General features: G+C 36.4%; 4 protein-coding genes across 4 annotated transcripts; 3 read left to right on the top strand and 1 right to left on the bottom strand.

Moving 5' to 3' along the window:
* The first annotated feature begins 376 nt into the window (after nt 1–376).
* LOC148958658 (uncharacterized) lies at nt 377–1718 on the top strand. Its single transcript, XM_089112020.1, has 2 exons — nt 377–601; nt 980–1718. The coding sequence occupies exons 1-2, from the start codon at nt 544–546 to the stop codon at nt 1378–1380; spliced, it is 459 nt and encodes a 152-aa protein (XP_088968146.1). The 5' UTR covers nt 377–543; the 3' UTR covers nt 1381–1718.
* Nucleotides 1719–4026: 2308 nt separating this feature from the next.
* LOC135691611 (inositol-tetrakisphosphate 1-kinase) lies at nt 4027–5209 on the bottom strand. Its single transcript, XM_065209513.2, has one exon. The coding sequence runs from the start codon at nt 5159–5161 to the stop codon at nt 4130–4132; it is 1032 nt and encodes a 343-aa protein (XP_065065585.2). The 5' UTR covers nt 5162–5209; the 3' UTR covers nt 4027–4129.
* A 23-nt stretch (nt 5210–5232) lies between these two features.
* LOC135691609 (uncharacterized) lies at nt 5233–13754 on the top strand. Its single transcript, XM_065209510.2, has 4 exons — nt 5233–5589; nt 8139–8453; nt 8583–8722; nt 9025–13754. Exons 1-4 carry the CDS (start codon nt 5295–5297, stop codon nt 10903–10905), a joined length of 2631 nt encoding a protein of 876 aa, XP_065065582.2. The 5' UTR covers nt 5233–5294; the 3' UTR covers nt 10906–13754.
* Nucleotides 13755–15116: 1362 nt separating this feature from the next.
* On the top strand, nt 15117–27144 carry LOC135691610 (cytochrome b-c1 complex subunit 2, mitochondrial). Its single transcript, XM_065209511.2, has 20 exons — nt 15117–15276; nt 17373–17465; nt 19346–19495; nt 20321–20385; nt 20936–20992; nt 21173–21233; nt 21403–21466; nt 22100–22133; nt 22357–22414; nt 22547–22604; nt 23051–23149; nt 23506–23569; nt 23692–23731; nt 23899–23954; nt 24457–24499; nt 24773–24853; nt 25364–25440; nt 25547–25619; nt 26025–26105; nt 26868–27144. Exons 1-20 carry the CDS (start codon nt 15205–15207, stop codon nt 26952–26954), a joined length of 1413 nt encoding a protein of 470 aa, XP_065065583.2. The 5' UTR covers nt 15117–15204; the 3' UTR covers nt 26955–27144.
* The last annotated feature ends 265 nt before the right edge of the window (nt 27145–27409 follow it).

The following is a 27409-nucleotide window of genomic DNA, read 5'->3' as shown; positions in this document are numbered from 1 at the left end:
AAAACCATATTTTTCACAACACGTTCGCTGCGTATAACATAATGTTTGCAACTTACCTTATTCTTGGCTTTATAGCATTTTTGTAAGATCGTTCAGAAAAATTTATTCTTAAAGAAAGGTTGTTAATACTTATGGAATCAATATTTTATGAAATTTACATGAAGAAATTGAAAAGCATTAAAAATAATCGACCTTGCAAAAAGAAGTTAAATTGTGGGTTATCTTTTAAGCTAAGAAGTTTTGATATTTTCATGTTTGCTCAAAATTGTATGACGCAAACGTCATAAAAGCACGTCAAACTATCAAGAGAATTTGATACCAGTTATGGTTTTATTTGTGGTTATGAATTAGAAGAACTCTGCGGACCATTCAACAGGTTTTCATTGATAAACGACAAAAGGAGCGTTCCGTGTTCAAAACAACCCTTAAAAGCAGTTGATCAAAACAAGACCAACAGAAGCATTTCAAAACAACGTCTGGCCATCCACTGCTCGAGAGCCGCATTTACAATAGCGAGATCCTTCATGCGATATTCTACTCAAAATGAAGCTAATATGCTGCTTGTTCCTTTGCACATTTTGTTGTGTTTTGAATTTACAAGGTAAGATTTCAATGTTACTTTAATTGTGACATAAAAATTTATGATTGCCATGAACTAGAATTAATTGGACGAGTACCATTTAAAAAAAGGAGCTTTGTCGGACGCTTGTGGGACAACATATTCTTGAATGAACATAGGTAGCGTTGCCAATCGCAATTTCATTAGTTTTTTATACCAATCAAATGATAATAGTCAATATTATTTTCACAGAAATAACAAGTGGAGCAAGGAAACTCAGATCCCCATAGGAGATTCAACTGACGCTTTTTGTCACAAAACTTATGCGAATAGTTTCAAATTCATTTTTTTGCTTTTCAGTTCAGCGCTCATTTTGAAACATTTTTGCTGTAATGAAGCATTTTCAATTGAAACTTGCAGGATTGGTTGGAGGATCGGTGGAGCAACTTGGCTCAGTGCACCGGGGGAAGTTTAAATGTTGTCAGCTTGGCACAAAAATGGCTAAGCATGGATACATGGAGTGCAGATGGTCCAGCCGACTGGTTCGAAACGCCCATCGAATCGATAGCCAGTGGAGAACGAAGTCCCCAGTAACCGCTGCAAAACCATCGCAATCATTGATTAGTCTGCGGAGGCTGAATAAATGCAAAAGCTTCAAGTATACTTTCAATCGATGCTGCCAAATTGAGAAAATAAACAACCAAATTTACATCAAGAATTTGCTTTCTGAATGGAGAGAAGTAAACGAAAAACTACAAAACAAGATCACTGAAGACATGAGATTCAACAAGGAACTGCAGAGACATTTGAGAAATAATTGAATTTTCCCCCACTTTTGGATTGATTACTGAAGCTATTTGACATCTTCTTGTAAAATGTCTATAAAAAGATATTTGAAATAATTGTTTGTTTGTGATTGAATCGTGTAGCATAAGGATAATTGCGAAAAATTAGTGTTAGTCAATGTAGTACTGACAATATGATCATGGAAGCTCATAACATTTCCAGCTAGCGTGAGATTTCGTCGAATTTCATTGAAATTTTAGATGCTCATTTTTTTTATTCCATTGCAGTTTGTAAATAGAATAATTTTGTCTTTGTAAATTGACTTTTATTAAATGATGTGTATATCTTTTCAATATTATACTTGAGAAGCTTATTGCACTTCTGGTTTTTGCATACCTCTTCGTTTGCATGCACTGAAAGGCACGGATTTTGCTTTTCAACAATGTGAAAATATAATTGAAAGCACCTTATTGCAAAAAATTAGGAATTGTCAATATTAACCTCTAAGAAAATGTTCCCAATTAAAATTTAACGCAGTGCTTTCAATTTTCGATTTTGAAAAAATACTTTATGCGAAAGGAGATTAAGCAAGTTGATTACAAAATTATGATGTTTTCAGGTCCATTGACTAAAACACACTTAAATACAGAGCTTTAATGCAAAAAAGTCGAAAGATACAATAATGTTTTTCGTCAAATTTTTTTCATCTAATCGATTAAGTTCCATCTAATAATCGATGAGTAAAATGCATGGTTGGTATTATGTCAATGTGGGTATGAGATTATCGCGAATATTTCAATTTTGCGTTAGTTTCGTCAGTAGTTAATTTTGTATGACAAGGTATTTCATGTGATACCATTCCTGCATCAGCCATACACTTTTTTGAATGATACTTTTTTGATTTGGAATTTGCCTTAACTGGTTTCTAATTTCATATATTGCAAAAAAAATTCCCAATTTCATTTTTTTCGCAATGGTAATTAGTAATTTAAAATTTGGCTACAGGAATCGACTGACGTTTATCGATAACAGGTCCGATTATTCAGTTCTAGGCTTCAGCATGAACACTTATTGCACGACATCTATCTTCAATGTTTTCTATTATTTTCTTGCTTACGCATTTGGTGTATAAAACAGGACATCAGGAAACTTAATGCGATAGCCAGGCAACTGTTCAGTTCAAAATATGATAGTATGTGCAAAATGCAAGACGCTTTGTTGCCATAATTAGCGAAATAGTTGTTTGTAATAGTCGATTATCATGCAGGAATTCCGATGGAGAATACAAAACTGGTACTTTTGCAACGGTTGGCAAATAACACAAAATTCAGTTTCATTCTGAAATGAAAGTATAGTTGTGAATTCTCCAGCAATTCCTTTTCTACACGGGAATTTCGCTTCTTATCAAATTTGCTTCTAGTTGTTATCACCGCTTAAATGACATAACGCTAATCAGATGATGTGCAGATCTCAGGAAAAAAGTTGAGCACCTTCGACATATGCGATCACAGGACAATTGATATGCGCTGCATCATATGATTAAATGCAAATAATGAGAAGCATCTGACCTTTTCTGCTGCATAAACTGTAAACTGGAGGCATTGAGCAGGATTGAAAGAAATGCCACAATGTTTTACTTGAGGAATTTACTTCATTGGATGGTTTCAATAATTCAGTGCAGCACCCAAAAAATTGACACATAGTCTCACAGAGGGAATCCAGTAAAGGCTAGCAGAAAAGACTGCATCTTATCAGCTCATCTTCTCCTATTCCAGTTGTGAAAAATTGTCGTAGCATTAATTTTACAACATTTTGCCAAGGCTAACAATATAAACTACAGGCTCATCACTTGGATTTGAAACCTTGGATTCTTTTCCAGCTCTACAAATAAAAGCTTTAGAAAGCTGAGCTGGGTATGGGTAATCATTGGCTTAGTATTGATAGCCACTGATTCTAAGAAATCTTGACAAACGCCTAGTAAAAATATTGAGCTTGAGCGAGGATTGGGGGAGTGAAGGAGGATACTATAGATAATTCAGCAATAACTCAATAAAAAGGATCAAAAAACAATTTTTAGAGTTTGAATGATATTATTTCATTTAAGGAATCTGCTTGAATTGGATTCTCCCTTGTAAGTTTAGCTTCTTTACTTGTGAACTTCTGTAACAAAATGACTTGTGTCATTTCCAAAGTGTTTCTTTCTATTGGAAGGCCAAGAATGATGCAGCATGGCTTGGCTACTTTTGGGTGGCTAGAGAGATAGCTTTTCAACAAGAGAGATAGCAAGCCTGAGGCTCCACAGAAATGCTGACTGACGAAAGAAAACCATATGATGTGTTTCTTGGTCAGTTGAGTTTCTTGGTCATTGATGTTTAAAGAAAGCTTTTCTAGCATTCTTTGTTTCTCATTACAGTTACAGGTTACAAGTTGGAAACCAACAGACAATGCACAGCAAGACACTTGAATTTTGCACTAAAACATTTCAAGTCAATCATAGCAACTGGTATAGACTCAGAAGAATTTGGTAATTTTTTGAAGTTTTGTCATCCGGAATAGAATTTCCCATGGCTTTATATTATCTAACACGAAGATATTAACAGGAATGTATAGCGATTTATCCAAATCAAGAAACTGCCAACAAGTACATGGTATTTAACATGCAAAAGAAAGCACACAGTAAATGTAAGCATATAACAAAATATGATTTCTTCCAGAAGGGGATCAATTTGACAACATGGAGATAAACAATCTTGCCATAACATTTTTCTTACTGTCACAAAATAATTAGTGACTAGACTGGAAATTCTGGCTAGGTTTTCCTGTTTCTAGTAAAAGGTGAACCAAGTCTTTTTGAAAGAGCTCTTTAACTCCATCGTAACCAGGAAAGTAATTTATGTCAATTATTCCATAATTTCCAGTGTTTTTGTCTATGATTACATCAATCCCCAACAACGTAAATTCAAATTCTCTTTTCAATCTTTGTAGGAGCTCATTCACTACATCTTCTTCTAATAATTTTGGATCATTATTAACCACGTTAGTCTCCCCTGAGCCGCTACTGTGTAAAGGTGACTGTTTTCCACGTTTTGAAATATTTCCACTATGAAAATGTATGGTAGGGTAATTTCCAGGAAACAGATCTTTGATAGATGGTCTTTTGCACAAATAAAAATGTGTCCCCACTGTGTATATTTTCACCATATAGCCATCATGGTTATGAAACTGTTGCAGGAAGCACGGTGTTTTAATATCATTTAACCCCTCAGGACCAAATATGATAGACATTTCATGGGCCACTTTTCCAAAGCTGGCTGCCATAAAGTGCTTGACGATGATTGGGTAAACAAGACCACTTGAAGATATTATTTTCTCTGTTGTTGCTGAGTTGTCTTCAAGATCCTCTAAATAACAAAATTTTGGTACAAATACACGTTTTCCAATCCTGCTTGAAAACTCGCAACGGGTAACTGCGTCCATTGTTTGAAACCTATTTGTCAGGAGTTCACACGTTGAGACAGGGTCAATCAATCGCATTTTATGATTACTGATATATTGTATAAATTTATCTTTATAAATTTCACCCTTTTCTTTATCTTCGCCTCGAAACTCTAAAATCTTGTGGAGAATTGTGTCGAAAGGTCCTTGAGCATCCAGAGGTGCCTCCAAATCTATGTCAATAATTTCGATATTATTATCCTGACACAGCTGGAATATTGAACTGGGAAGTTTGAGTTTCTCCCTTTTGGATCTCGCTAAACAAAGCCCAACACGTAGCGGCTGACATTTCCTCACCTTTCTGTCAACATTCAACTCCATCGCACTCACTGTGATCGCACTCAACTCTGCCCACTTTGCCTCCTTGGAATGTTGGTTGAGAAAGAGTTGTTTTTGTCGCTTTCAACTCCCTGTGTTTTGCCACAGCAACAACAGCCTCACACTATCCTCAGGAATGGCGGGAGAAGAACATTCTGAGCTGGATGAGTCTCTTAGCTTCACATCGGAAAATTTCAGCCCAGAACAAGCATTAGTTTCAAATAACATTATCACATCATCATCAGGTGCAACAGTCTTTAATAATCTTAATAAGTACGTGGAAAGCCTTTTCAAAAGTGAGAGTTTTCGGTCTCTAAATTGGCTACCGGACGCGTTCTTAGAAGCAAGAGGTCGCTCGCAAGTGCTTGCTAGACCAAATGAAAAAGATAGACATGATCTAAGAATTCGTGGAAAGCCCAACAATAACACAGGTGAGGAATCAGCTTCCCAGATAATTCATTTTTATTTGGCCAAATTTTTTGCCCGAAAAATAATAACGCCCAAATACGGAGTATACTCGAACACACGTGAGCTTCTAATATCAGTCAAAAATGAGTAAAATATCATTAAAATAATGTTAAATAATAAGCATTTTCAGAATAAGCATTTAAGCATTTCACAAATTTTCTTTAAAAAAAGCGAATCTCCTCCACAACATCAGATGAATATATCTACCCTGAATCTAGGGTGGGCTGAAGCCCCCCAGCCCCCCATCCCATATGCCTATGCTTCTTCTGAAGAATGCTATTTGGGTAACGAAGCGTGTGCATCTTTGTGCTTGGGACCTGAGCCCCCTTATTAATACCGCAAATGTGCCAATTTCTGCTTTTGCTATTGTTTTTGCAACATTTTGTGCAAGGGCCCTCTTGCTATTTTGATAGCACTACACCCCTGAAGTGTGGGGTAGGCAGGCATCGCGAATCATTGAGAAAAGTGGGGGGCTAGAACCATATAAAAAGATGCTTTAATGCCGTTTGGTCATTTTTTAAATATTTTCCTTTGGTAAAAAGCACCAGTAGAAGTATATGGAACTGAAATTTCAATTAAATGTATTTTGCAGACTGGCCAAGGTGGATGACAAGGGGGCAATTGCTCCTGGGCCCATAAACAAAAAGGAGCCTGGTGGCACTTTTTTCAATTATATATACATACTCTCATTTCATGGATAAACAAGTTGGTTTGAAAATTTTCCAAATCATAATAAAGATGTGGATGTGTAGCAGTCACTTTAATATGGAAACAGAAGGAATGTAAACAAGATATTGGTTTCTTAAAGCTTTGGCTTAAAGTAGGAATTATAAAAAACAATGTAATAGCAATATTTAGTTTTTAATCAAGCTTTCTCAAGTTTCTTAATACACAAGGCTTGAAAATAAACAGTGAGTCTGGAATAATGATAACCTGAATGGATTTTTGCAAAAGCTATTAAGCAGGGAGAGATGTTTATATTGGGCGCTAGAGTAGACAATTCACTCTATTATTAACCTAAATACATTGTTCTTTCAAATCCAATAAGAAGCCAGAGGCTATTTAAAAGGGAAAGACAATCTGCTATCTACAAGGCTATATGCACAACATAAGTCATGGCTGATTTATAAAATGGATTTTGAGATCTTTTCTTTGACATTGAAGTTCCAATTATCCTTCTAGGAAGTGACATGCCTAGACTTCATAAACTGATAGATAACTGAAATGGTAGAAACAGAAAGCTCTATTGTAAAAACATGTTTTATTTTGGTACTCCCTTTTAGACCAATAACTGTCAATGGAATGCGTATTATCATTAGCAGAGCAGGCAAAAGAAAGACAAAGATAAATCAAATTCCAAATTGTGAAAGTTTTAGCCAAAAATATTTTCAAGTTTAAAGTATTTGGCAGACTGGATGAAATTATGTTGTGGGCCGGAGGTTAAGAATGGTTTTAGGGGTAATTTCCACAACAAAACAGTGGACTGAATTGGTTTATTGGAGCCTATTTTTTCTTCCTGTGACTTACATCTCCTTTTACCTTTTTTTCAAGCAGAATTTCACTATGCTATTTTTGCATCATCTATTATAAGGGGGCCAATTACACACAAGCTGCCTAGAAGCCTGGCATGGCTCCCAACTGACTTTTAAATCACAAAACATTGATCAGTTTGTGTCAAGTTCTGAATCACCAGTTTTGTTGCTATTTTGGCAGACAACAAAGATAACAAGTTTGGTTTAGAAATGACAATCAATAATGTATCTGGCTAAGCATAAGGTTTGCATTGCTGAATGCTATCTTTAGTTAAAGGGTTTGATATGACCCCTAGGTGAAATTCCCTAGGATCTTGTTTGAATCAGAGACACTTGAGCTCAATTGAGCTCCCCAAACATTGAAGAACAACCTTGGCATTTACTTATTCTACGGACATTGCTTTATTTATATTTTTATTTGGTGTAATGTATTGCTTAGATATAGGAACTGGCAAGCACAGGGGGCATGTGTCCCCACTTCTAAGAGAGGCAGATGTAGTTGTATTTTACCTATTTTTAGCTCATACATTTCCCCTTTTTTGCTTACATTCTCCCCCCTCCCAAATTTAGAATGGTTCCTAATAATTAAAACCAAATATTGAAATGATATTTTACCTTTGTGTTTGTATGAAATTAAGTTCTCCATGACGAAAATATTTCTTCCATTTTTATTTCTCGTTTCTTATTAACTACGTAATATCTTGAGGGTTAGAGCCCCTTTAACTAACCCCCATCTTTAAAAAACATCCTTAACTGTGATAGATGTTTTCCAGGATCTTTTGTGTTAACCCAGTGTGTCTTGGTAGTTGACTGCTTGTTTGCCAACTTTCTTTCTTTTTGTCAGTCGCAAAGTTTTATTGTAAATATGCTAAAACATTAATAAATGCATGGACATTAATGGTATTCAATGTCCTATGTAATTTACTTCTGTGTGAAATCCATTTGTTTGAAAATATCATGAAATAACTTTGCTTTTGTAGGTGAAACATCAAATAATACCAAGCCCAAAATTTCTAACGAAAAACATCAAGAGGGAAATCATGATGCCTTCCAAAAGCCTTTCAACATTGGTAAAAGTGAGGTTGCTGAAATTAAAGCCATGCCTGGAACCTCAACGGTTGCCACTGGAATGCCAGGAAATGTTACTGCATCAAAAGAAGGAAAGACGAAAAATAATGCTTACTTTAATGACAGAGCTGGGAGACTTCAGAATTTAATGGTTGGTGAAGTGGAATCAAATTCCCGTGAAGGGAAAAAAGGACGAAAACGGCTAGACGTTTTTGAAAGAATGGAAGGTACTCCAATGTTTATACCTCTTTCTTGTTGAAGCATTGCTCAACTGTGGAAATATTAAATGGATATGCTTACTAAGCGTCTCAAAGGCCAGTGTTGTGTATTTTTCATTGTTTGTTTTTCCATTGCAGCTTGCCAGCAGGGGCCACTGAATGTGCTGTACAAAAGTATGCACCAACGGTTACGGCTGAAAGTTTGGACACGGAGGTACAAGGGACTTAGAGGGGTCTGCATTGGGTACTTGATCGCGTTTGACAAGCATATGAACCTGGTAAGAGTCCTAAATGTGATTTTCTAAGAAACAACGACTGGAGTTCTTTTCAGAAATCTTGCATCCACTCGTCTTTTATCCACTTTCTAGTTGTCGCACCATGATGTCTTCATTTGCAATCGTTATGTCAGTTTAACGCAGCATGGTATCTGCACTTTGATTTTTTTTAAATTGAAACCTTAGATATTTGATAGTATTTATATTGATTCGTCATCCTTTAGCCTGCTCCAAAGCATTGCAAGCAGTTTGAATGTATGTAGGGCAGGAAAGATTTTGTTAAAAAACTCTCCTTCATATTTCAGGCTATGATAGATGTAGATGAAATTTACACAATCGAAATCCGAATGTTATCTGATGAAGAGCAAACGAGGATTCGACACGTGAAGAAGAAGGAGAAAAGAAACCGGTATCGTTTGAACAAAATCAAACGGAATATGGATTTGCTTGAGGGGAAATGTGACAATGAACGAGAAGTAGAGTTTAAGAGTGGAAAGGAGTCTTTGAAAATGAAGCTTGATGTCAGGAGTGGGCAAGTTAGTGAAACACATTCTAATTTTCTCCAAACAGAAAGCTCGTCCGTCAGAAGAAAATTCGCTGCCTTGAAGGACGGTGACTGTGATGGAGGCCAGATAGATAGTAGGGTACTTTCTCAAAATAGAAGATTGAAACATGATGAGGAGTTTGAAAATGAAATTGATGTATGTGAAAGTGATTTACCAGACATTGGGTCTACGATTCAGCCTGATGATCCGGCAGAAATGGAGCTTGCTTCTCGCGATGCGGATTCGTCTTATATTGGAGTAATTTGTAAGAAAAAGGAAGAAGAGAAAAAGAGCATTGAAGATTCTATTCAGAAAGATCAAATTAAATTTGGCTTGGAAGAAAGAAGCAAAGAATGTCAACCCAGAACTTCAAAATCGATAATGTTTAATGAAGAAGATTCTATAAGCGCGGTTCCTTTAAGTTTTCCAGATGATAAAAATGTTTCAGAAAGTACGTCAAGGAAGCCAGGAGCGTCGAATTTGCAGAACAGCAAATCTCGAGAACCAAACCTATGTAGTTTTTTCTTATGCAGTGGCTCTTCCTATCATAAGCCATCTCACATAAAACCAGAGCAAGTCCTCCAATTGTCAAAAACTGAAACGAAAGCATGTTTTAAGGAAAACGAAAAGATTCAGGAGCATTTCGCTTCTAAGTCAAACTTAAATGACATTGCTCAGGGAAAAAGTCCCAAAGACCTCGCAAAAATAGCTAGCGGACGAATTGAAAAGAGTCACGAAAATGTGCATTCATCCAGTAGCCAAAATATAAAGAAAAAACCAAAAAATCGTTCGATTGAGTATAAACTAGTAAAAGTAGATCATAGTACTCAAAAGACATGCATTGATGTTACAAAACTGTTGGAAATAATAGGAAGTGATCAATGTCGCAAAGATCCGCGTATTATTAAAGCGTTAAGTAGACAACAGAATATGAAAGAATTTTCCCATCCCATTCCAATTAGTTCTGATGATATGGAGGACGGCACACCTCAAGCGGTCACAAATCGGGGTACAGTTGCTGCATTAGCTTCTCTTAGCCATGCAGAGGAACTTTTAAGGCCAAAATATTCTGAAAAGGCACCGGAAACAGCACAGGGAAAAACTGAATGTAGAAAATTAACTGAAGATATATCTTTAAAACGAGCGATTTCTACGGATTCCCAGAAGCAGACTACATCAGATATTAAAGGGAGTTTTGCGATAAAGAAGATAAAAGATCGGTTGAATGAGGCAGCGGGAAACTACGCGGAGGAGGATAGTACGACGAAACGAAGTCAGGCAGCGAAGGAGCCAGGGAGTTTCGGAGCTGCTAATTTAGAGAAGACGTTGGAGGCAAATAACGGTACCCTCTTGGGCAAATCCAGTGTGAAATCTTTGGAGAAAAACGTGCGGAAAAATATCAAGGAAAGTCCCAGTGATGAAAGTTCCAAAGTGATTGGGCCTATGTTTGATTCTTGTAAGACAAACGCTTCTCAATGCACAACATCAAACATTAAATTTACAAATATGAAGGACCGAAAGTCTTCGAAGCCTTGTTTAGCTACGTTTCCAACACTGACTGAACATGTTGTAAGAAGGAGACATGTAAATCAATTGTTTATTCGTGGTGATAATATAGTTCTTGTTGCTTTAGATCAATAAAACTAATGAAATATGCAATTTTTGGATTAAAGATAGGAGTATATCTTTTATGTCTATATTTGCTAAAACAGCATTTGTTCCTTCATTTCAAAAAGGTTCTCCACTCATTTGAATGGATATATATTATGGTACATAGATCCTAAATAAAGGCTGCTGAAAGGCTGATAAAGTGCTTCTGGCGCTGTTTTTTATATAATTATTTCCAACAGTACTCCCGATAATTTTGTTCAAGATGAAACCTCTTGATGTGTTTGAATTGTTTTTGGTTGTTGTTTTTTGTTTTGAATGGTTGAGTTTTGGTGGCTCACGAATTTTCTTTGAGTGATCACAGGAATAGATGAGAGACATATCAAAGAGCAATACCTCATTGGCCTGGCAAACACTCTCACACCGAACGGCATGAACAGAACCACTGACCGTTAACCTTCGTTAACCTTACAACAATATTATCATTATTTCATATTATAGTACTTCATCCTCATTTCATTTTCATTCCACCACCCACGCTCTCTCATTCGCCACCCTTCCCTCCTCCACCGCTGCGCTGCATTTACATCATTCCACATCAACTAATCCGACACCATCGCCTCTTTTAAATGTATACATTTTTATGTGTGAATTAAGAAAAAGTCACGGTAGCAGGCTGCTCGACGTGCTCCAAAGAGTTCTTGCGGCGAAAAGTAGATAAAAATGTAGCAAATAAGAAACACCGCAATGCGCCGATAATAAACAACAATAAATACACATAAATTAGTAACGGCTAATATTTTGCCCCGGCATACTGGGCTTCATCATAGCAAAGTAAACGGACTAAAATGTATACACTTATTGAGGAGGCTCCCGAAGGGCAGCAAAAATTCTAAGAAAATTTTTTGATCGTGTATGTGTGTTTTTAATTATGGTTTATAAACACATTAAAGGTACCGAGTTACCAAAGTATGACTTGAAGCCCGTAGTCTCATTGCCAAGGAGCTCTCCAATGGTCTTCACGATTTTGAAGTTTTTGTAACTGGTCGATGTTTGTAGACCCAGCACAACCCCAGACAGAAAAACAGTATCGAAAGTGGGGCTCCACGATACCAGTATAAAACGTTTTCAAACTTGCCATAGGCAGGCAGAAAGGATCTAGCATGTCTCAGAAAGCCGATCGCCCTGGAGACCTTGGTGGAAATTGCCTTAATTTGCTCTCTCCAATCTAATGAGCAATCGATTTGCACTCCAAGGTACTTTGTCTTGTGAACTACTTCGAGCTCATTGTCGCGTATCTTCAGTTCCAAGGCTTCATTTCGACTTCTAAGAGAGCTGCCTTTCTGCCTGGTGGATATGAGCGTTGAACGAGTTTTTGCCACATTCAATGAAAGCTTATTGCCTCGCAAAACAAGTCTCCAATTTCTTGAGATCGCTATTTATAGCCTCATTCGGCCGAGTCAAGTCGTGAGACTGGTGACAAAGACTGGTATCATCAGCATACATAGTCACAGAGGAATCTTGGATGGCCCGTGGAAGATCATTGATATAGATGAGGAATATGAAGAGGGCCAAGGCATGAACCCTGTGGGACTCCCGCTTCTATTTTCCTGACATTTGAATCAACACCATTAACCCTACAGAATAGTTTACGGTTGGATAAGTAAGACCTAAACCAAGACAGCTCTTGCCGCCGAACCCCATAAATTTCGAGATTTTTACAGAGAGTATCATGGTCGACCATATCAAATGCCTTTGTCAGGTCAATAAATACCAATCCCACGAGCTTACCGAGATCGAGCCCGTTGTACCAGTCATCACTCACTTTAAGCAAACAGGTTAATGTGAAACGTAGCCGCAAAGAACCTAATTGGTCCGATGTAAAGAGGCCATTTTTTTCATATACTGGTACAGCTTGTTGAAAACAAGCTTTTCAAAGAGCTTTGAGATGACAGGCAAGACTGATATGGGACGATAATTAGATTTTCAGTCCTATCTCCATCTTTGAAAATCGGAGTAATTCTCGCTACTTTCCATGCATCTGAGAACTGGCAAGTTTCAATGGAAGTGTTAAACAGGAATGCCAGAGAGTTCCCAATAGAGGGCAAAGCAAGCTTCAAAAAGTAACTGGAGATATTGTTAATCCAAAAGCTCTTTGTTGTTTCAACCTTGGCAAATGCATCCCTGATATCTTTCAGCTCAATTATCTTGAAGTTAAACTTAGCCTTAACTTTGTTAACTTCATACTCACCTGTTAGAACGGGATTAGCGGCAGATTGTATTTTTTCTGCTAGATACCTACCTATAGTGCAAAAGAAATTGGTCATTGCATTAGAAACATCTTTTTTGTTCCGAATTTCTGTACCAGATTCTATGAGACAATCAATGCTACTTCATTTTGATCTTTTGTTGAGAAGTTCATTGATTGCTTTCCAAGATTCTTTCATATTACCTTGACATGCAGAGATCCTATTGGTATAATGCTGCTTCTTCAACCGAACATTAAGGACATTGACCTTATTACGGATCTTTCTGTAAGCGTCTATAAGTATTGGGGATTTACCTTTGACTGCTGATTTTTTTAGTTTGTCTCTTGTGTGCATCAAATCCCTAAGATCCTTGTCATTCCAGGGGCAATATTTCTCAGAAACCCGCATTTCAATCAAAGACGCATGTTTTTCTATAATCAGAGAAAATATTTCAGACCAATAGTTGACAAGCAGATTGATATCATCAGTTTCAGAAAGCATTTGTTCCCAACATATCCCCGAAATATCAGCAAAGAATGCTTCCTCATGAAAATTTTTCATTGTAGTGATCAATCAAGGAAACCCCAAGCCCTCCGGATTTTATGTTTCCGGGACATGTTGTAGCAAAACGGTCAATGACTATTGCAGTGTCAAGAGTGACCCTGGTAGGTTCCTCGATAAGCTGTTAGAAACTGAAAAGCTCATACAAGCTAGAAATGTGTTGTCACAATTTGTGTCTCCGAGGAGAATGATTTCTTTGCCCTCCTTGTCAAGGAAAGCAAGGAATTTTTCCAGCTTATCAAACGAACCAACTGGGTCACTTGTTGGTCTGTACCAAGCAACAACAAGAAAGGGTTTGCTTTTGGGTGGAGATATCTCCACACAGAGAAGTTCTAGTCCCTCAGCAAGCACATCGACCCTGGGTGTCATTTTGATGGAGTCTCTAACATATAGTGAGACACCACCTCCAAAACATTCCCTGTCAATTTCAGTCAGCTCTTTTGGAATAGAACCACCGAGCTTAGTTTCATTTAGGGCAAGAATATGAATTCCCTTGTCATTTTTAAAAGAAACTTAATTTCATCATGTTGACTGGGCAGACCGTTGATATGCAGGGATGCCCCTCTGAAAAACCAAGATGCTGATGAGACCAGTCGGTTCAGTATCACGATCACCGGCCTCCTCCCTAGACCGGTGATCGTGATACTGAACCTTTTACAAAACTCGTCTCTCATTGAGCAGCCACGTTTTTCTACGGTCAATAGAGTCTCTGCGATATCGTCTGCAACTGGACTTCCTGATGCGAGGTTATATAATTTATCTGAATCTAGAGCTGGATCGAACGGATTGAGAAAATCTTCTGTCATGATCTGTAAAATTTTCCTTACTCTTTGCTCGGATCCGTTTATCTCTGACTCGCGGAAGCACTTTCGTGGATTATTTGATACGTGCTTGTTTGGGTTGCAAAATTCGAGTTCAGTGCCTCAAATTTGATGAAAATGCATTTTTTCCATCATCAGAAAGACGTTTTTTAAATAGCATGAGTCCCCTTTTGGGGTTAAAAGCTTCCATAGTCGATCACTTACTTATTATTTTATCAAACAACATGCAAGTTCGGATTCATATAAAATTTGATAGAAATAAATATTTCAAAATAATTTTCTAGCAAATTTTAACATTGCCCTCATTTAGGGGCATTTCCGCGCCCTAAAAAAGGGAAAATGATGCGAAAAACTATTGAAAAGCTTAAAAATACATAAAACAATATATAAAGTTGCGTTTTACGTATAGATTTCTTATTAATGATAATGGTTAATATTTTTGCTAAGGTTTCATTTTGCCCACATCTTGAGGGTAAGTAGCTCCATATCTTATAAACGGTCTCTCGCCTGACTAAAGAACATCAAAATTCGGATTTTACACCCCAAAATTAACCAAAATAAATGTAAATAAGCTCTCTGGGTGTCTTTATTCACATAGAAACGTCTTTACCTGCACAGGGAACCAAGCGAGCAAAACTCTAACGGTGTAATGTGTCGCCGTTCGTTCCCATGCCCCTTCGACAAGTTGATTTTAGGCCAAGATGTTCATGACAAGAAGGGTGAAAGCTCTGTCATCATTAAGCAAGGATTGCTTGCAACTACCAAAGTTATCAGTAAGTCAGGTTTGACATATTAAGCTGCTTTATTTGACAAGTCAACTATTTTTATGGAATATGTCTCATTTACTTCTCTAGAAAGGATAAATTGGCCTGCCCTGCATAAACCGGCGTTTCATTCACTCACTGGGCTGGGCTCGACTATACTGGATAATGTATTAATTAATCTTTAGATCTCGAGCTTGCAAAAAGGTTATGAAATTGTTCCCAATGCACATTAGTTCTTTTGTTTATCTGTAGGTGTTTTAGCTCATGCTTTTCGAGGGAATATTATTTAAAAAACTTCATAGTGTCTAAACCTTAGAATATCTTGTCAAGGTTCCAAAGCTTCTAACTTCTTGTCGAAAGAGTTCATATGCTCTTCTTTCAGACCTTGACCATGTTGCTACCTAGTCGATTCATTTGTCAATTCAGCCAGCTTTAACAAACATTTGGTGCTTTTGGCCTGTTCTGCTTTGACGCAATGTCCATTTTCATGATATTGTGGACCTACCTGATGCAAAACCTTTTATGCCACCTGTTGTTTTTGCATTGCAAATCTCCTATCAACAGTGGATTAGCAAGAGGGAGGCAAGAGGACACCCCCCCCCCAATGGCAAAAAATTTCTTTGAAAAAGGATGGTTTTTTGGCATTCAAAGAGTGTGGACCCCTAATTTTCCCTGGCTCAACTCGCCTTTGCCCCCCTAATCTTACCGCTCAGTTGTTATTAAAATATCTTAATCACCAAAAGGGGAGCAGAAGAAAACTTTGTGGATAGCTTTAACAATGTAGACTGACCTCAAATTCATCATAATTTAGGAGGTTTGCAACATAACATACTCAAAAATGGTCTTACCTACTGTTTTCAAACAAATAATGTAACTTGTGTTGTATCCAAAAAGAAATATTTCATTTTCTCCTCTGCAGAGGCATAGTGGTAACTGTTTCATTCTCATTTTCACCCCTTAGGTACCAGCAGATCACCGTTGACCATCACTTTTCTGAACCCCTACATATGTGGGTACTTGAAAATTACCACAGCAATTAAATCGCATTCAGGTGGCACCTGCCTAAGAGTTAACCTGGTCTATAAAAGATCTCCAGCCATGGGTGTAGCAAGTTTTTATAGGATCTGAGTAACACAGCTCTGAAACAGTGTCAGATAGTTTATAGATTAATGAGGAACATGATCATATGTGTTAATATTGTGCAATTTTACCTTGACACAATCTTGAACCCACATAGACAAAAAGGTTTCTAAAGAAAAGTTATATTACCCAGAACAAAGTGAATACCTTCATTAAATTATTTCAACCTACTTATTTGGCATTAATGCTATTGATTTTTACTAAATTAACTTTTATTCAGCCAAAGCAGTTCAATGCTAAAATTTCTTTAATGCTAACTGTTTCTTTTTGAAAGTTCTCATAGCTGATATGCTCTTTTCTTTTCACAGAACTTAAGTCAGGCAATTTGGTCACATTTGAGGTCTTGGAAGCCAAAAACATTCTGCATTGTAAAATTAATTTTTGTTTTGCAGCCACTATTTGAAATTTCCTCAACAGCGCTCCGCTCAGTTCCTTACTACTGTTAACAGTTTTGTTTTAGCCAGAAAATAGGCCTAGCCCCACTTGAGTTCTCCAGTGTAACAGTCCTTGAGTTCCCCAGCGTAAATGTTTCTTTATGAAACTCCTAATAAGAAAAACATTATATATATAAAAACCACAGTTTGGACAATTTATTACCCTATAATCTATCTTACATTTAGTTATCTATGCAATATGTTTTTTAAAAAGCTGCCTCTCAGATACTGGAGTAAAACTTTAAATCATAAATATAAATGGTGAGCATCGATAATCACACTGCCTAGACGTTGAGAGAAAACACAGTATGCAAAAATGACTTCCCTGTGTCTTTACTATATATAAAAGAAGAGTCCTGTAATTTGTTATAGTTGTTTGCTTTGGAAAAAGAATGGCCCTCTTCTGAAAAATTGCAACTTTTTGTAACTTTTGAGGTATTTTCAGTTTGCTTCTGTATTACCAAATAGATTTGTTAAAATTATAAGCAGCTTATTTGTCTTAGTATATTGTATAAATGTTTATTTTTGTAGCGCCACTATGTGCAAGCAACGCAGGTTCCAGTGACAGAGTGCCTGGATGATTCATTAGTTAGCCGTGGTACCCCAAAAGAGCCTGAACTGAAGGTTATTATATTTTTCAAACGATTTGAACATTTCAGAACATTCCTTGTCAGAAATGACGATAATTGCCTAATTGTTATTTTTAATTTGTACACAACTTACAAAAGGGCATTTGTGTTTTAGATAATTTTTTTTCATTAGCTGGTTTTTTATTTATCTAATGTTGATAAATAATACATAATCAAATCATATTAAATTATATTATAATCAATCATCATATTTTTATATAGTGATAATATCATATAAAGTGATATATACTGGCATATACTACAAATAGTTTTCATTCTGAAAGGCTGAATGGGGTGATTTGAACATCATAGCATTAAATTTGACAGGAGCAAACACTTTGATTGTGCCAGCACATCCGGAAACACAACCATGCAAGCTTTGATCGATCACATAAATGTTTGATCAAAAAACAAATTTAAAGTCATCTGTTTGACCCAAGCAAGTGACATAGACGATACAAAGCTGGTATCAGAACACAGGAAACATAACTGTGCTGAATTAACCACGTTTTATCCGGAAAATGCAATTGAATACCAAACCCACCTCTAACCTTTAGGAATGTTATAGGCACTTAGTATTTGAACTACATTAGCCTTGTGAACATCCTCTGGGCAGTTAAAGCATTTTAAAAAGGTTTCGTGTAGCATTTTGTGACCATCCACCAATAACATCTATATGACCTTTGTGATGTACATAAAATTTATAAATAAAGCACATTTATATTTGGTATTCAGTCTTTCGTGGAGTGCATCAAATATCATCACAACAGTTCCTTTTTATTGGATGTTACCTTACACTAAAATATATTATAAGAGGATTATTTAATTTTTATAAACGTTGAAGATGCTTTTAGCAATATTGATTTTAATTACTAACATTTGTTATCTTACCTGGAGTGACTGCTCGCCCAAGAGAAATCATGCTAGCAGGAGGCCACTCATGTGGGATGTTTCCTTACAAAGAGGCCTGCATCACATTCTGTTGCCCTGTGGCACTAGACCTGTTTGTTATTCTGCATATGCTACAATGCTAAGACTTTGGGTAGTAGATTATGTGAACTCTTGTTACTCCAACTTTGGGCTTCATAGAAGTTCTTGTGAAAAAAAAAATTAAAAATAATTCCTGCTCTAAAAGCTAGTACAAGGCTCATCCATCATTTTATTGAAATCAGCTAAAAAACCAATTTGAAATGTTTCGGAGAATGGAAAGTGCCCAATAGTTAATATTTCAAACATAAAAAACTGTTTTATGTATAAATAATACCATAACCAAATTGTTGATCAGAGCTCAAAAAACATTTTCCTTCCTGGTAGCAAGCTTATGACGAGCTCAACCTTCCTTTGAAATTTTTTCAAGGCACATGCAAAAATATAATGTTCTTGCATTAAGGATGTCAGGGCTAAACAAAAAATGTCAAGTTTGGTAGCTGAAATGGACAATCTTTGAATATAACTAGCCATGCTCAATTGATATGCTCCTCTATGAAAATATGCAGCGAATATTGGGCTCATTTTTTGAGAATCCAGTTCAGGCCAGATTTGCTTCTGAAATCCGGTCACCTACTGAAGCCGGTTATGAACTGTAATCGTAAAAAACACTTAAAAATTCTCCAAGGTTCTGTTGTAATAAAAGAGACTTTTCCCCTTCTTCGGAGGAGTTTTGAATGTCTCCCTTATCTCCTTACTTCTTTCCCTCCTTCCCCTACTTCCCATTTTCCCTTTTTCTGCCTGGGAAATTGAACATTGTAGTTACCCTACTGGCAGTGCCGTTACCACTCATTTTTTAGGCCCTGTTGTTGATGTCATTACTGACCCATTATATTGTCTTATATGCTTGCTAGTATGCTAAATTTGGTTTGTATGCAATTGTTGTAGGTTACCAAACTAGACAATGGAGTCCAAATCATATCTATTAACAGTGATGGTGGTGTATCAAAAGTATCAGTCTATATCAAAGCTGGAAGTAGATATGAAGACCCTTCGACTCTTGGAATCACACACTTTTTACGGAATTCTGCATTTTTGGTAAGGATTGTAAAAGAACGGTATTGGCAATTATGATGCAGTTTTTTCCACATCTTATGATATCCCAACTATTCTTGGAAGTCTTCTTTTGATAATTTTTTTCCACATCTTATGATATACCAATTATTTTTGAAAGCCTTCTAGTGATATACTTTAACAACATGGATGAACCAGTTTGCAATGAACTGTTTGTCATTTTCGTTAGACTCAGTATTTGTTTCTAGTCTGTAATGCTAGTGTCAGGAGCCTACATCAAAGCCCTACAAAGGAGGGAGAGAGAGATAAGATCAAGAGTAGGGCCCTCCAAAATTTACAAGATCGGGGAAGGAAGGATGAGTTGTGGGACAGAGTTTGCAAAGCTAAATTTAGACAATGGGCACTGAAGAGTAGTCTGTATAACATACCTGCCTCAGGTGACCTGGGATCATATCTTTGATCTCCTTAGAGCAGCGTCTGTGGTAGAATGTCCAAAAAAGTGAGAGATTGGTGACACAGTGTCAATGAGAAAAAGACTAATGGCTGATGGGAAATTGGATTTTTTCAAGAAAGCAAGGGGGAGATTTTGGAGCACCACCCAAATACGAGAGTGGTACTCAAAGGAAGGACAGATTTGGAACTTATAAATTGTCAAGTGTTGTGATGGCGAGAAGAATCCACGTGCTCTAGAAACGAAACCAATTTTTTTGGTTGAAATGAAGGTTTAGCAATAGAAATGTGAGATTTCCTATTAAGGTTTGGTGATACAGAAAGGCCTAGTTGCGAAAAGAAGTGGACATTACAAGATTATAAAACAAATGATAACAAATGGGCATTTTATTCTTGCAGACAAACAAAAGCAAAAGCTCATTAAGGGCCACAAGGGAATTGCAGCAGCATGGTATTTCTCTTGGGTATGTTTGATGCAAACCATGAATCTATTATTTGTAATTGTATTTGTTGCTACCTAGCATCCGAAGGTAGTTTTTAGGACATTGAGAAGCTATGCTTATCGAGCAGTGTCCTGGTTCTTCCTCTCGATGTGACCACACCTTATAATTCCTACGCCTGGAATTACATAGAGCTGGCGACTCTCCCCACTCTGGGTGAAAGTTTGGTCATGTCAGGGACTCGAACCACGGACCCTCGGATCAGAGTCAGCGCCTCTAACAACTTAGTCATCCTTGCATTATCGTAATATTTAAGGGCCAAAGAACTTATTCATTCACGATCTTGCTTTTAATTCAATGTTAATTTGCCTGCACCTTTAAGATTTCCTCCGAATTATTGTTAGAATCTAACTTAAATTGTGTTATTTTGTAATTTCAGTTGAATTTTAATGGCGCTCTGGGTTGCAATATTCATAGCTTGTGAACTATTATCATTATTCCTAATGTTTTCCATTTTATCTTTCTAGGACAGTTTTTAGATACTTGTATGATGTTTAAATTTTTTTGTTTTCAGTGTCACAAACTCAAGAGACCATTTCATATATTCTGGTTCATGCATGAAAGACTCAGTGTTAGTAGCTTTGCTTTTCTTTAATTTTGCAGATAAACTTCCTTTGCAAGCCTATTTCCTCCAAGCCATTTTTCTTAATTTATTTATAAATACGTGTGTTTGATGGATACCAAGACATTTATCTCCACAATCGCAATTTTATAATTGTTTGAAACTATGCACTTTTTTCTTCATCATCAGAAACCCAATGTTGGAGATAATTGCATCATCTGTTCATGGCCCATTATTTCAAAGCTGGGAGGTTTGTAATCTTGCACTTGCCAATGTAACTCATTGCTGCTACAATAAGTGAAAGGCATAATTTATTCCATTTGTTGATTTACATACCATAAAACAGTTTAAAAGCTTTCAACATCGGGATTCAGCTGTAGATCACCCATGACAGGCAGATTATTTTGTTTGTCTTGTAGATTAAAAATGCAGATGATTTATGCGCAATTGACAGAAGCAATTTGGAAGCTTACCTCCAACTCGGTATTGTATACAAGCAATTATCGCACAGTTTATGTTGCACTTCATTGTACATTTGAAATTTATTCTTATGTGCTGAAAGTAAGATGAAATTTTTTCATTTCGTTCCATCTCTCAGAAATCTTTCCTTTTAAAATGGTAATAAATATTATTATTTCATCTAAGTTCTTATCTGATCAAATATACGAAAGTAGGACACATGAGTTGAGATGAAATAGAGATGGCGTGGGATTAATAAAATTTCATCTCGTCCAATTTAAAGTCTGAAAGATCAATAATAATATAATAATAAATAATTTGTTTAAAGTTGGCGTACTAAATGAACGGTTGATAGCTATAAAGAAGCTAATTAAGGCCAACTATCTAATAAGAGTTAGTATGAAATAAAAATATATGATACAATATTAAAAAGGTTTAAGGTATAATGTTCTAAATAAAACCTAACCCAGCAATAAACCAGGTCAAGATTCATAAGCCACTTACTCTCACAAAGAGGAGAAGAAAAGAGTGAAAAGAGAGGAAAGAGTGAAAAGGCCTTTTTGCAAAAAATTATTCTATGATGCAAATGCTTTTTCGCTGCTATGCTATTTAGTCTGCAAAATAATTTTGTTATTCTTATGATGAATTACTTTCAAGGTGTACTCGATAAACTACACGGTGCAGCCTTCAGGTGAGTTTGCAAGTGATTTCTTCAAACCATAATCTCATTTCATCTTTGCTTCGTTCCCTTTAGGTGGCAAATTGCTTGTCGCCAACTTACTATATGCCGGAAATGTAAGCTGCAACAACAACCGCAACAGCAGTGACAAAAGTTAAAGCGACATCTTGACATTTTAAATGATTGCGAAAATTTTCTTCGTTTCTTTAATTTGGTGTTGTTTTCCTTTGTGCAGGTCTGGTCTAGGGAATTCAATATATTGCAAAGAGCATAGATCATATTCAGGAGAGCAGGTAACACTTCCTCATTAATTCATTTAGCCAAAAACTTGTCCCCAGTTAGCGCAGTCCAATGTCATTCACATTTTTTATATGAATTAAAGATATTTGCATTTCAATGGCTTTTTATTTTCCATTTTTTGCCAGATGTCTGAGTTTATCAAGAATAATTTCGTCGGGGAAAGAATGTCTGTCGTGGCCATCGGTAATTCGCTTGAAATATTCTTTTACTATGATGACTTTGTGTTTATACGGTTCGCGGAAACCGGTTCTTTGAAAACCTTAGGATCCCTTTCCTTTTTGAAGACATTAAAAGGTCAACCAGTGTTTTCGTTTTTGTCGCATCAATATTCCCTTTTTGATGTTCTTTTCAAATATATTATTCAAATATAATTTGCCAGCCGAAAACAATGTGCGTATTTTACATGAAGGAATGCAGCCCTGTCGAGCGAAGTAATGAAGTTGTGCAAGAGTCATTTACTACAGTTTTTTGTGTCTAATCGTGAGAAACTACTAGATTAAGAGCCATTCCTTGCAAAAAGAAATGTGTTGTGGAAATATTTGCATTCCTGTTATGTTGTTTATCGTTATTCTCGGCAGTAATTTGTGAATTTTGAAAAAGCTCACTCAGGTTCTCTTTCCGAACTTCAGGCTGTGAGCATGAAGCATTGGTAAAAGATGTTTCAGTAACACTTGGCAGTATCCCACGTGGGACGGTCGTCTCCGAAGGAAAGCAAAAATATTTTGGTGGTATGTTTTTCTATTTGATCTCAACTTGGTGGGTGAGACTTTTGCGAGAAGATTAAAATGAAACTCCAATCCGATAAGTATCAATCTATATTAGTATAGACAAAATGAAAGTTGTGGTTGTTGTAATTGATTTCTAATACGTTAGTCACATTTTCAGTAATGACTTTGGGCATGCTTTCAGTTATATTAACTTCACAGATTGTCAAAGTGCATACTGGAGAAATAACACAGACATACAATGTTCCACTCATAATCCAGTTTTGTTGGAGAATGAGAGAGTGATTTGGCATATCAGCTATATCTCTTTATTGCGCTGCAAGGCGAGATTCGTATAATAAGTTGATTTTTCTTTCAAGGTGAGATTCGCATGGACAACGAATCAAAACTTAATCATGTCGCTCTTGCAGTGGAAGGCCCCAGGTATTTGCATCACACTTATTTTTTTATTCGAATTCATTCTCACTATTTTATTTCAAAATTCGGCTATTTCCCCATAAAACCAACTCAATACATTTTGGATTACTACTATTTAATTATTTCAGTCACGTGAGCAAAGACCTCTGTACCTACGGAGTACTTCAGGTATGTATTTTTACCTCCGTCTTATATTTTTCTCTTAAATTTTTCAATAAATAGCAAGATTATTATGTGAATGAATCATATTTCACTATGCTTTGCAAAATTGCTGTATAATTCGCTGAAATGCATCATTGATATATATCTATACTATACGTCCCTGTTGTTTCCAGCATATGATTGGCAGTGGTTCGTTTATCAAATATGGCAGTAACACAGTTTCTTCCAGGTGAGTATCACTGCTTTCATCTAAATGCTTATCGCTAAGGTCTACATTATCTGCTCATTACATGACTTTTTCCATGAATGTCTTCAAATCTTAGCTGTCAAACAAGGGCCTCTTAATTGAAAAGAATTGTCAAATTTGCACTCGGTTCAGTTTCGACTGAAGAGCTGTTGACAGAAAATGTTTTCCAGGGAAAGTTTTGATTTAGCCAAATAACAAGCAAATAGATCAACATCTAAAGCAAGTGTTTCATTGACTATTATGCCTTTTGGTCAAGACATGGACCAGTAAAAGACGCGGAAGATTTCTCCTTGGAACTGTTTCAAAGTAAAATTCCTGTTAGTTATTTACATTTTCAACGACACTAAATCGTATTTGAATTGTTTTGGAAAAATATTAAGCGATACCCTTGTGATTCCTAAATAGGTACTGTCATAACAGTCATAATGAAAGCAACAAATGCCACGGTTGTTCGGTGACAAGTCTCTTGCTGTCTTTCTTTCAGGTTAAATAAAGCAGCTGCCAGTGTCTCAGAGAGTCCATTCATGGTGAGCTTTAAATTAATTTTTCTCGTAATCGTTTCATTTTAGATTGCCATCCTCTTTTGAAGAACGTAGCCTTCGAATACTACTTTTTTAGAATCTTTGGGAGTGCATTATAAAATGGCAAGCAGCGATTTTGTGACAATTAGTGCCACTTCCTTTTTGCATATTTTCCACTCTGCCAAGGGGCTTATGCAAAGCCTTGTAAAATGTGATACTGGCAGTTTTATGCACCAGAGTAAAAGAGCATATAGAGCAGAGAACAATCTAATTTTCTAGGCATCTTCTCTGAACATTTGTCACAGTGACAAAGGCCTCTTTGGTTTCTACACAATCACTGACCCAAAGGATACGACCCAGGTATGGGAATATTCATTTTATTGATGTTTTAATTTTGTCTATCCGCCATTTAGTGTCCATTAATCTTTAATCAGATTGAAGAATTTTTCGAAAAATACATCTGCACAAATCATCGACTTGGGCAGCTGCGGAGCCAAGAAAACTGTTTGAAGGGGTGAAGAGGTGATTTTTGCCGACCAGAAAAGACGTCTCACTCTTTAAGGGTGTGGTCAAAAGATAAATACTCTTACATGCTACTTTTATGCGTTTCTGTTTCAAAGTTTATAATGTAGTGCCATACTTTGAAAGTTCAACTACACAGAACTGTTAATATGTTACAATTACCCCCCCCCCCTTTCGCGACGCCCCTGGACCTGGGTCTTTCTGATATTTAAAATTAGCTCGCAGATTGCCTGAAATATAGAAAGCGTAGAATCCGGTATTTGAAACAGTTTAGCCATCGTCATCAAAGTATAAGAATTTTGAAATGAATTTCTAATAGTTAATGCTTACTTCTTTCTCCTGTAAAAGGTTGTTAGAGCAGCAGTTAACGAAATAAAAGCCGTTGCCAAAGGAAAGATTACGGATGAAGAAATGGCCCGTGCCAAGTATGTTTTAGTTAAATTTTTGTTCAAGTACATTTTACAACACCGCGGCCTTTTTTGTTATAGATTTCTTAATAAAGTTTTTTAGATGATGTCGTTTACCTCCCAGGAATCAGATGAAGGCTGCTGCCCTAATGGCCAATGAAAACAAAGATGCTATGTTGGAAGATGTTGCGAATCAGGTAAGGAAGTCTTCTTTCCCTCAATGTTATTTGCGTGTTTTCACCTCTTCACTTCACAGTCAATTTTTCATTTAACTTAATGAATCATGCTTACGTCATCCAGCCAAAGCTATCACTTAACAACTTGATTTTGAAGCTTTTCCTTTCTCGTAGATGATCCGAAATGCATCATCTTTGATATTAAAGAAATTAATTTTGTAAAATTTTCCACCAAACAAATATACCTTCATGACAACATTTAGTAGGGAAACGCAGTGTGTGAATTATTTGGATTTTGGTAAATCTCTAAGCATAAAAATGTTTGCATAAAAATTGCATAAGACTAATTTAGCATAAAAATGTTTAAGCATTTATCATCTTGTTGCGTTTGAAATTACCAAAAGATTCACTTCTGACTACTTACAGATGCTCTCTCGCGGTGTCTACCAATCCCCCACTGAGATCTGCTCTGGAGTTGATGCAGTAACTAAAGCCGATCTCTCAAAGGTAATTGAAATTATTTTTGTTGACTTCTTGTCTTGATGATGTTGGTGAGCTCTACTGAGTCCTCCGAGACTGGGGGAATTACCTGAGCCCAAAAGCAACGCAAACCCCTGTTTTAACATTGCTTTCATTATCTTATTTAAGATTTGAGATTAAGATTTGAGGTTAAGATTTTCTGGAAACTGACTGTGGTCACCTTTTTCAAGTTCACTTTCATTTGATTTTCAATTTCGGTGGAGGGTAATGGCGATCTATCTATAGAAAGATCTTGCAGAATAACTAAAAAGAATTTCTATTGTCATTCTTACCCGAACATGCGCTAATTCCATAGTTTAAAGCATACCCTGAACGACTGTAGCATCATTAGAGAAAACCTGTTTCATTGGAGAGTTCAAGTTCCTTTTTTAGCTTCATTCATGAGTCAGTCACAATTTTATTTATTTTGAGCTTTGTCTGAAAAAAGGAGGGTTAGTTTTTAAAATGCAGTTTGTTTGCTTCATTCTGTTTGCGATTAGGGTTTCTCAGATTGTGAGCGACAATAGGGCTCAACAATAAATTAAAGATTAACATATTTAATGTTTCCTTACATACTAATAGGTATTTTCAATTGTTGATAGAAAGACAATTTTAATTTTTCAGAGTGACATCCATTTTTAAACTCGACTGGCACTAATAAATGTATTCTCAATCTCCTTTTTATTATTTTGACCGCAAAATCCATCGTATACTATCGAATCTATAATCCATAGCTTCTCTAAATTGCAGGTCACTCAGGAACTTCTCGCAACCAAGGCGTCGTTTGTCGTTGCTGGCAACTTGGCCCATGCCCCCTATTATGATGAGTTGGCTTAGCTTGCAATAAGCAGTTCAACACTCGTTTTCAGTGAAATTTTATGGACTCGTTTGGATGTGTTCCTAAAGTGTTGCTTACAATGATGGATCAATATAAACACTAGATTTGATCAATTTCTTACGTACTTGCCAATGCTGTTTAGATGTCTGAATTGTCAAAATTTAAATAAATTCTTTTGTGGTATGGTTACTTGGCAACTATTCCTGTGAAACTGTCCTGTTTGAAGGTCTAGTAAAATTATCGCTAAAATTTTAAGAGGTTCAAACATAGAAGACTCCGGTGGCTTGTAATTAATTATCAAACATGTATCCTGAAGAGGATAGGTCTTTGGTCTTCTCACAATTTCAAGTAAAATATCAGTATTCAGTAGTTGGGGCTCCGGCGTGCCTGAGCATACCTACAATTCGATCGACCTGGTTAATTTTTTGATTTAGAAAAAAACGTGATGCATTTT

This window comes from Rhopilema esculentum, chromosome 13 (assembly GCF_057945365.1).
Source record: "Rhopilema esculentum isolate cy_ngs chromosome 13, ASM5794536v1, whole genome shotgun sequence".
NCBI classification, from domain to species: domain Eukaryota; kingdom Metazoa; phylum Cnidaria; class Scyphozoa; order Rhizostomeae; family Rhizostomatidae; genus Rhopilema; species Rhopilema esculentum.
Note: the sequence above shows the minus strand (reverse complement) of the source record. Positions and strands in the feature narration are given on the sequence as shown.

Excerpts from the sequence above, each read along its gene's own strand:
- LOC148958658 (XM_089112020.1), top strand. The coding sequence starts at position 544 with ATGAAGCTAATATGCTGCTTGTTCCTTTGCACATTTTGTTGTGTTTTG. Across the intron at positions 602-979 it reads TTGTGTTTTGAATTTACAAG|GATTGGTTGGAGGATCGGTG; the intron begins GTAAGATTTCAA and ends TGAAACTTGCAG.
- LOC135691609 (XM_065209510.2), top strand. The coding sequence starts at position 5,295 with ATGGCGGGAGAAGAACATTCTGAGCTGGATGAGTCTCTTAGCTTCACA. Across the intron at positions 5,590-8,138 it reads AAAGCCCAACAATAACACAG|GTGAAACATCAAATAATACC; the intron begins GTGAGGAATCAG and ends TTGCTTTTGTAG. Across the intron at positions 8,454-8,582 it reads CGTTTTTGAAAGAATGGAAG|CTTGCCAGCAGGGGCCACTG; the intron begins GTACTCCAATGT and ends TTTCCATTGCAG.
- LOC135691611 (XM_065209513.2), bottom strand. The coding sequence starts at position 5,161 with ATGGAGTTGAATGTTGACAGAAAGGTGAGGAAATGTCAGCCGCTACGT.
- LOC135691610 (XM_065209511.2), top strand. The coding sequence starts at position 15,205 with ATGTTCATGACAAGAAGGGTGAAAGCTCTGTCATCATTAAGCAAGGAT. Across the intron at positions 23,570-23,691 it reads CTTGCAGTGGAAGGCCCCAG|TCACGTGAGCAAAGACCTCT; the intron begins GTATTTGCATCA and ends TAATTATTTCAG. Across the intron at positions 26,106-26,867 it reads CTAAAGCCGATCTCTCAAAG|GTCACTCAGGAACTTCTCGC; the intron begins GTAATTGAAATT and ends TCTAAATTGCAG.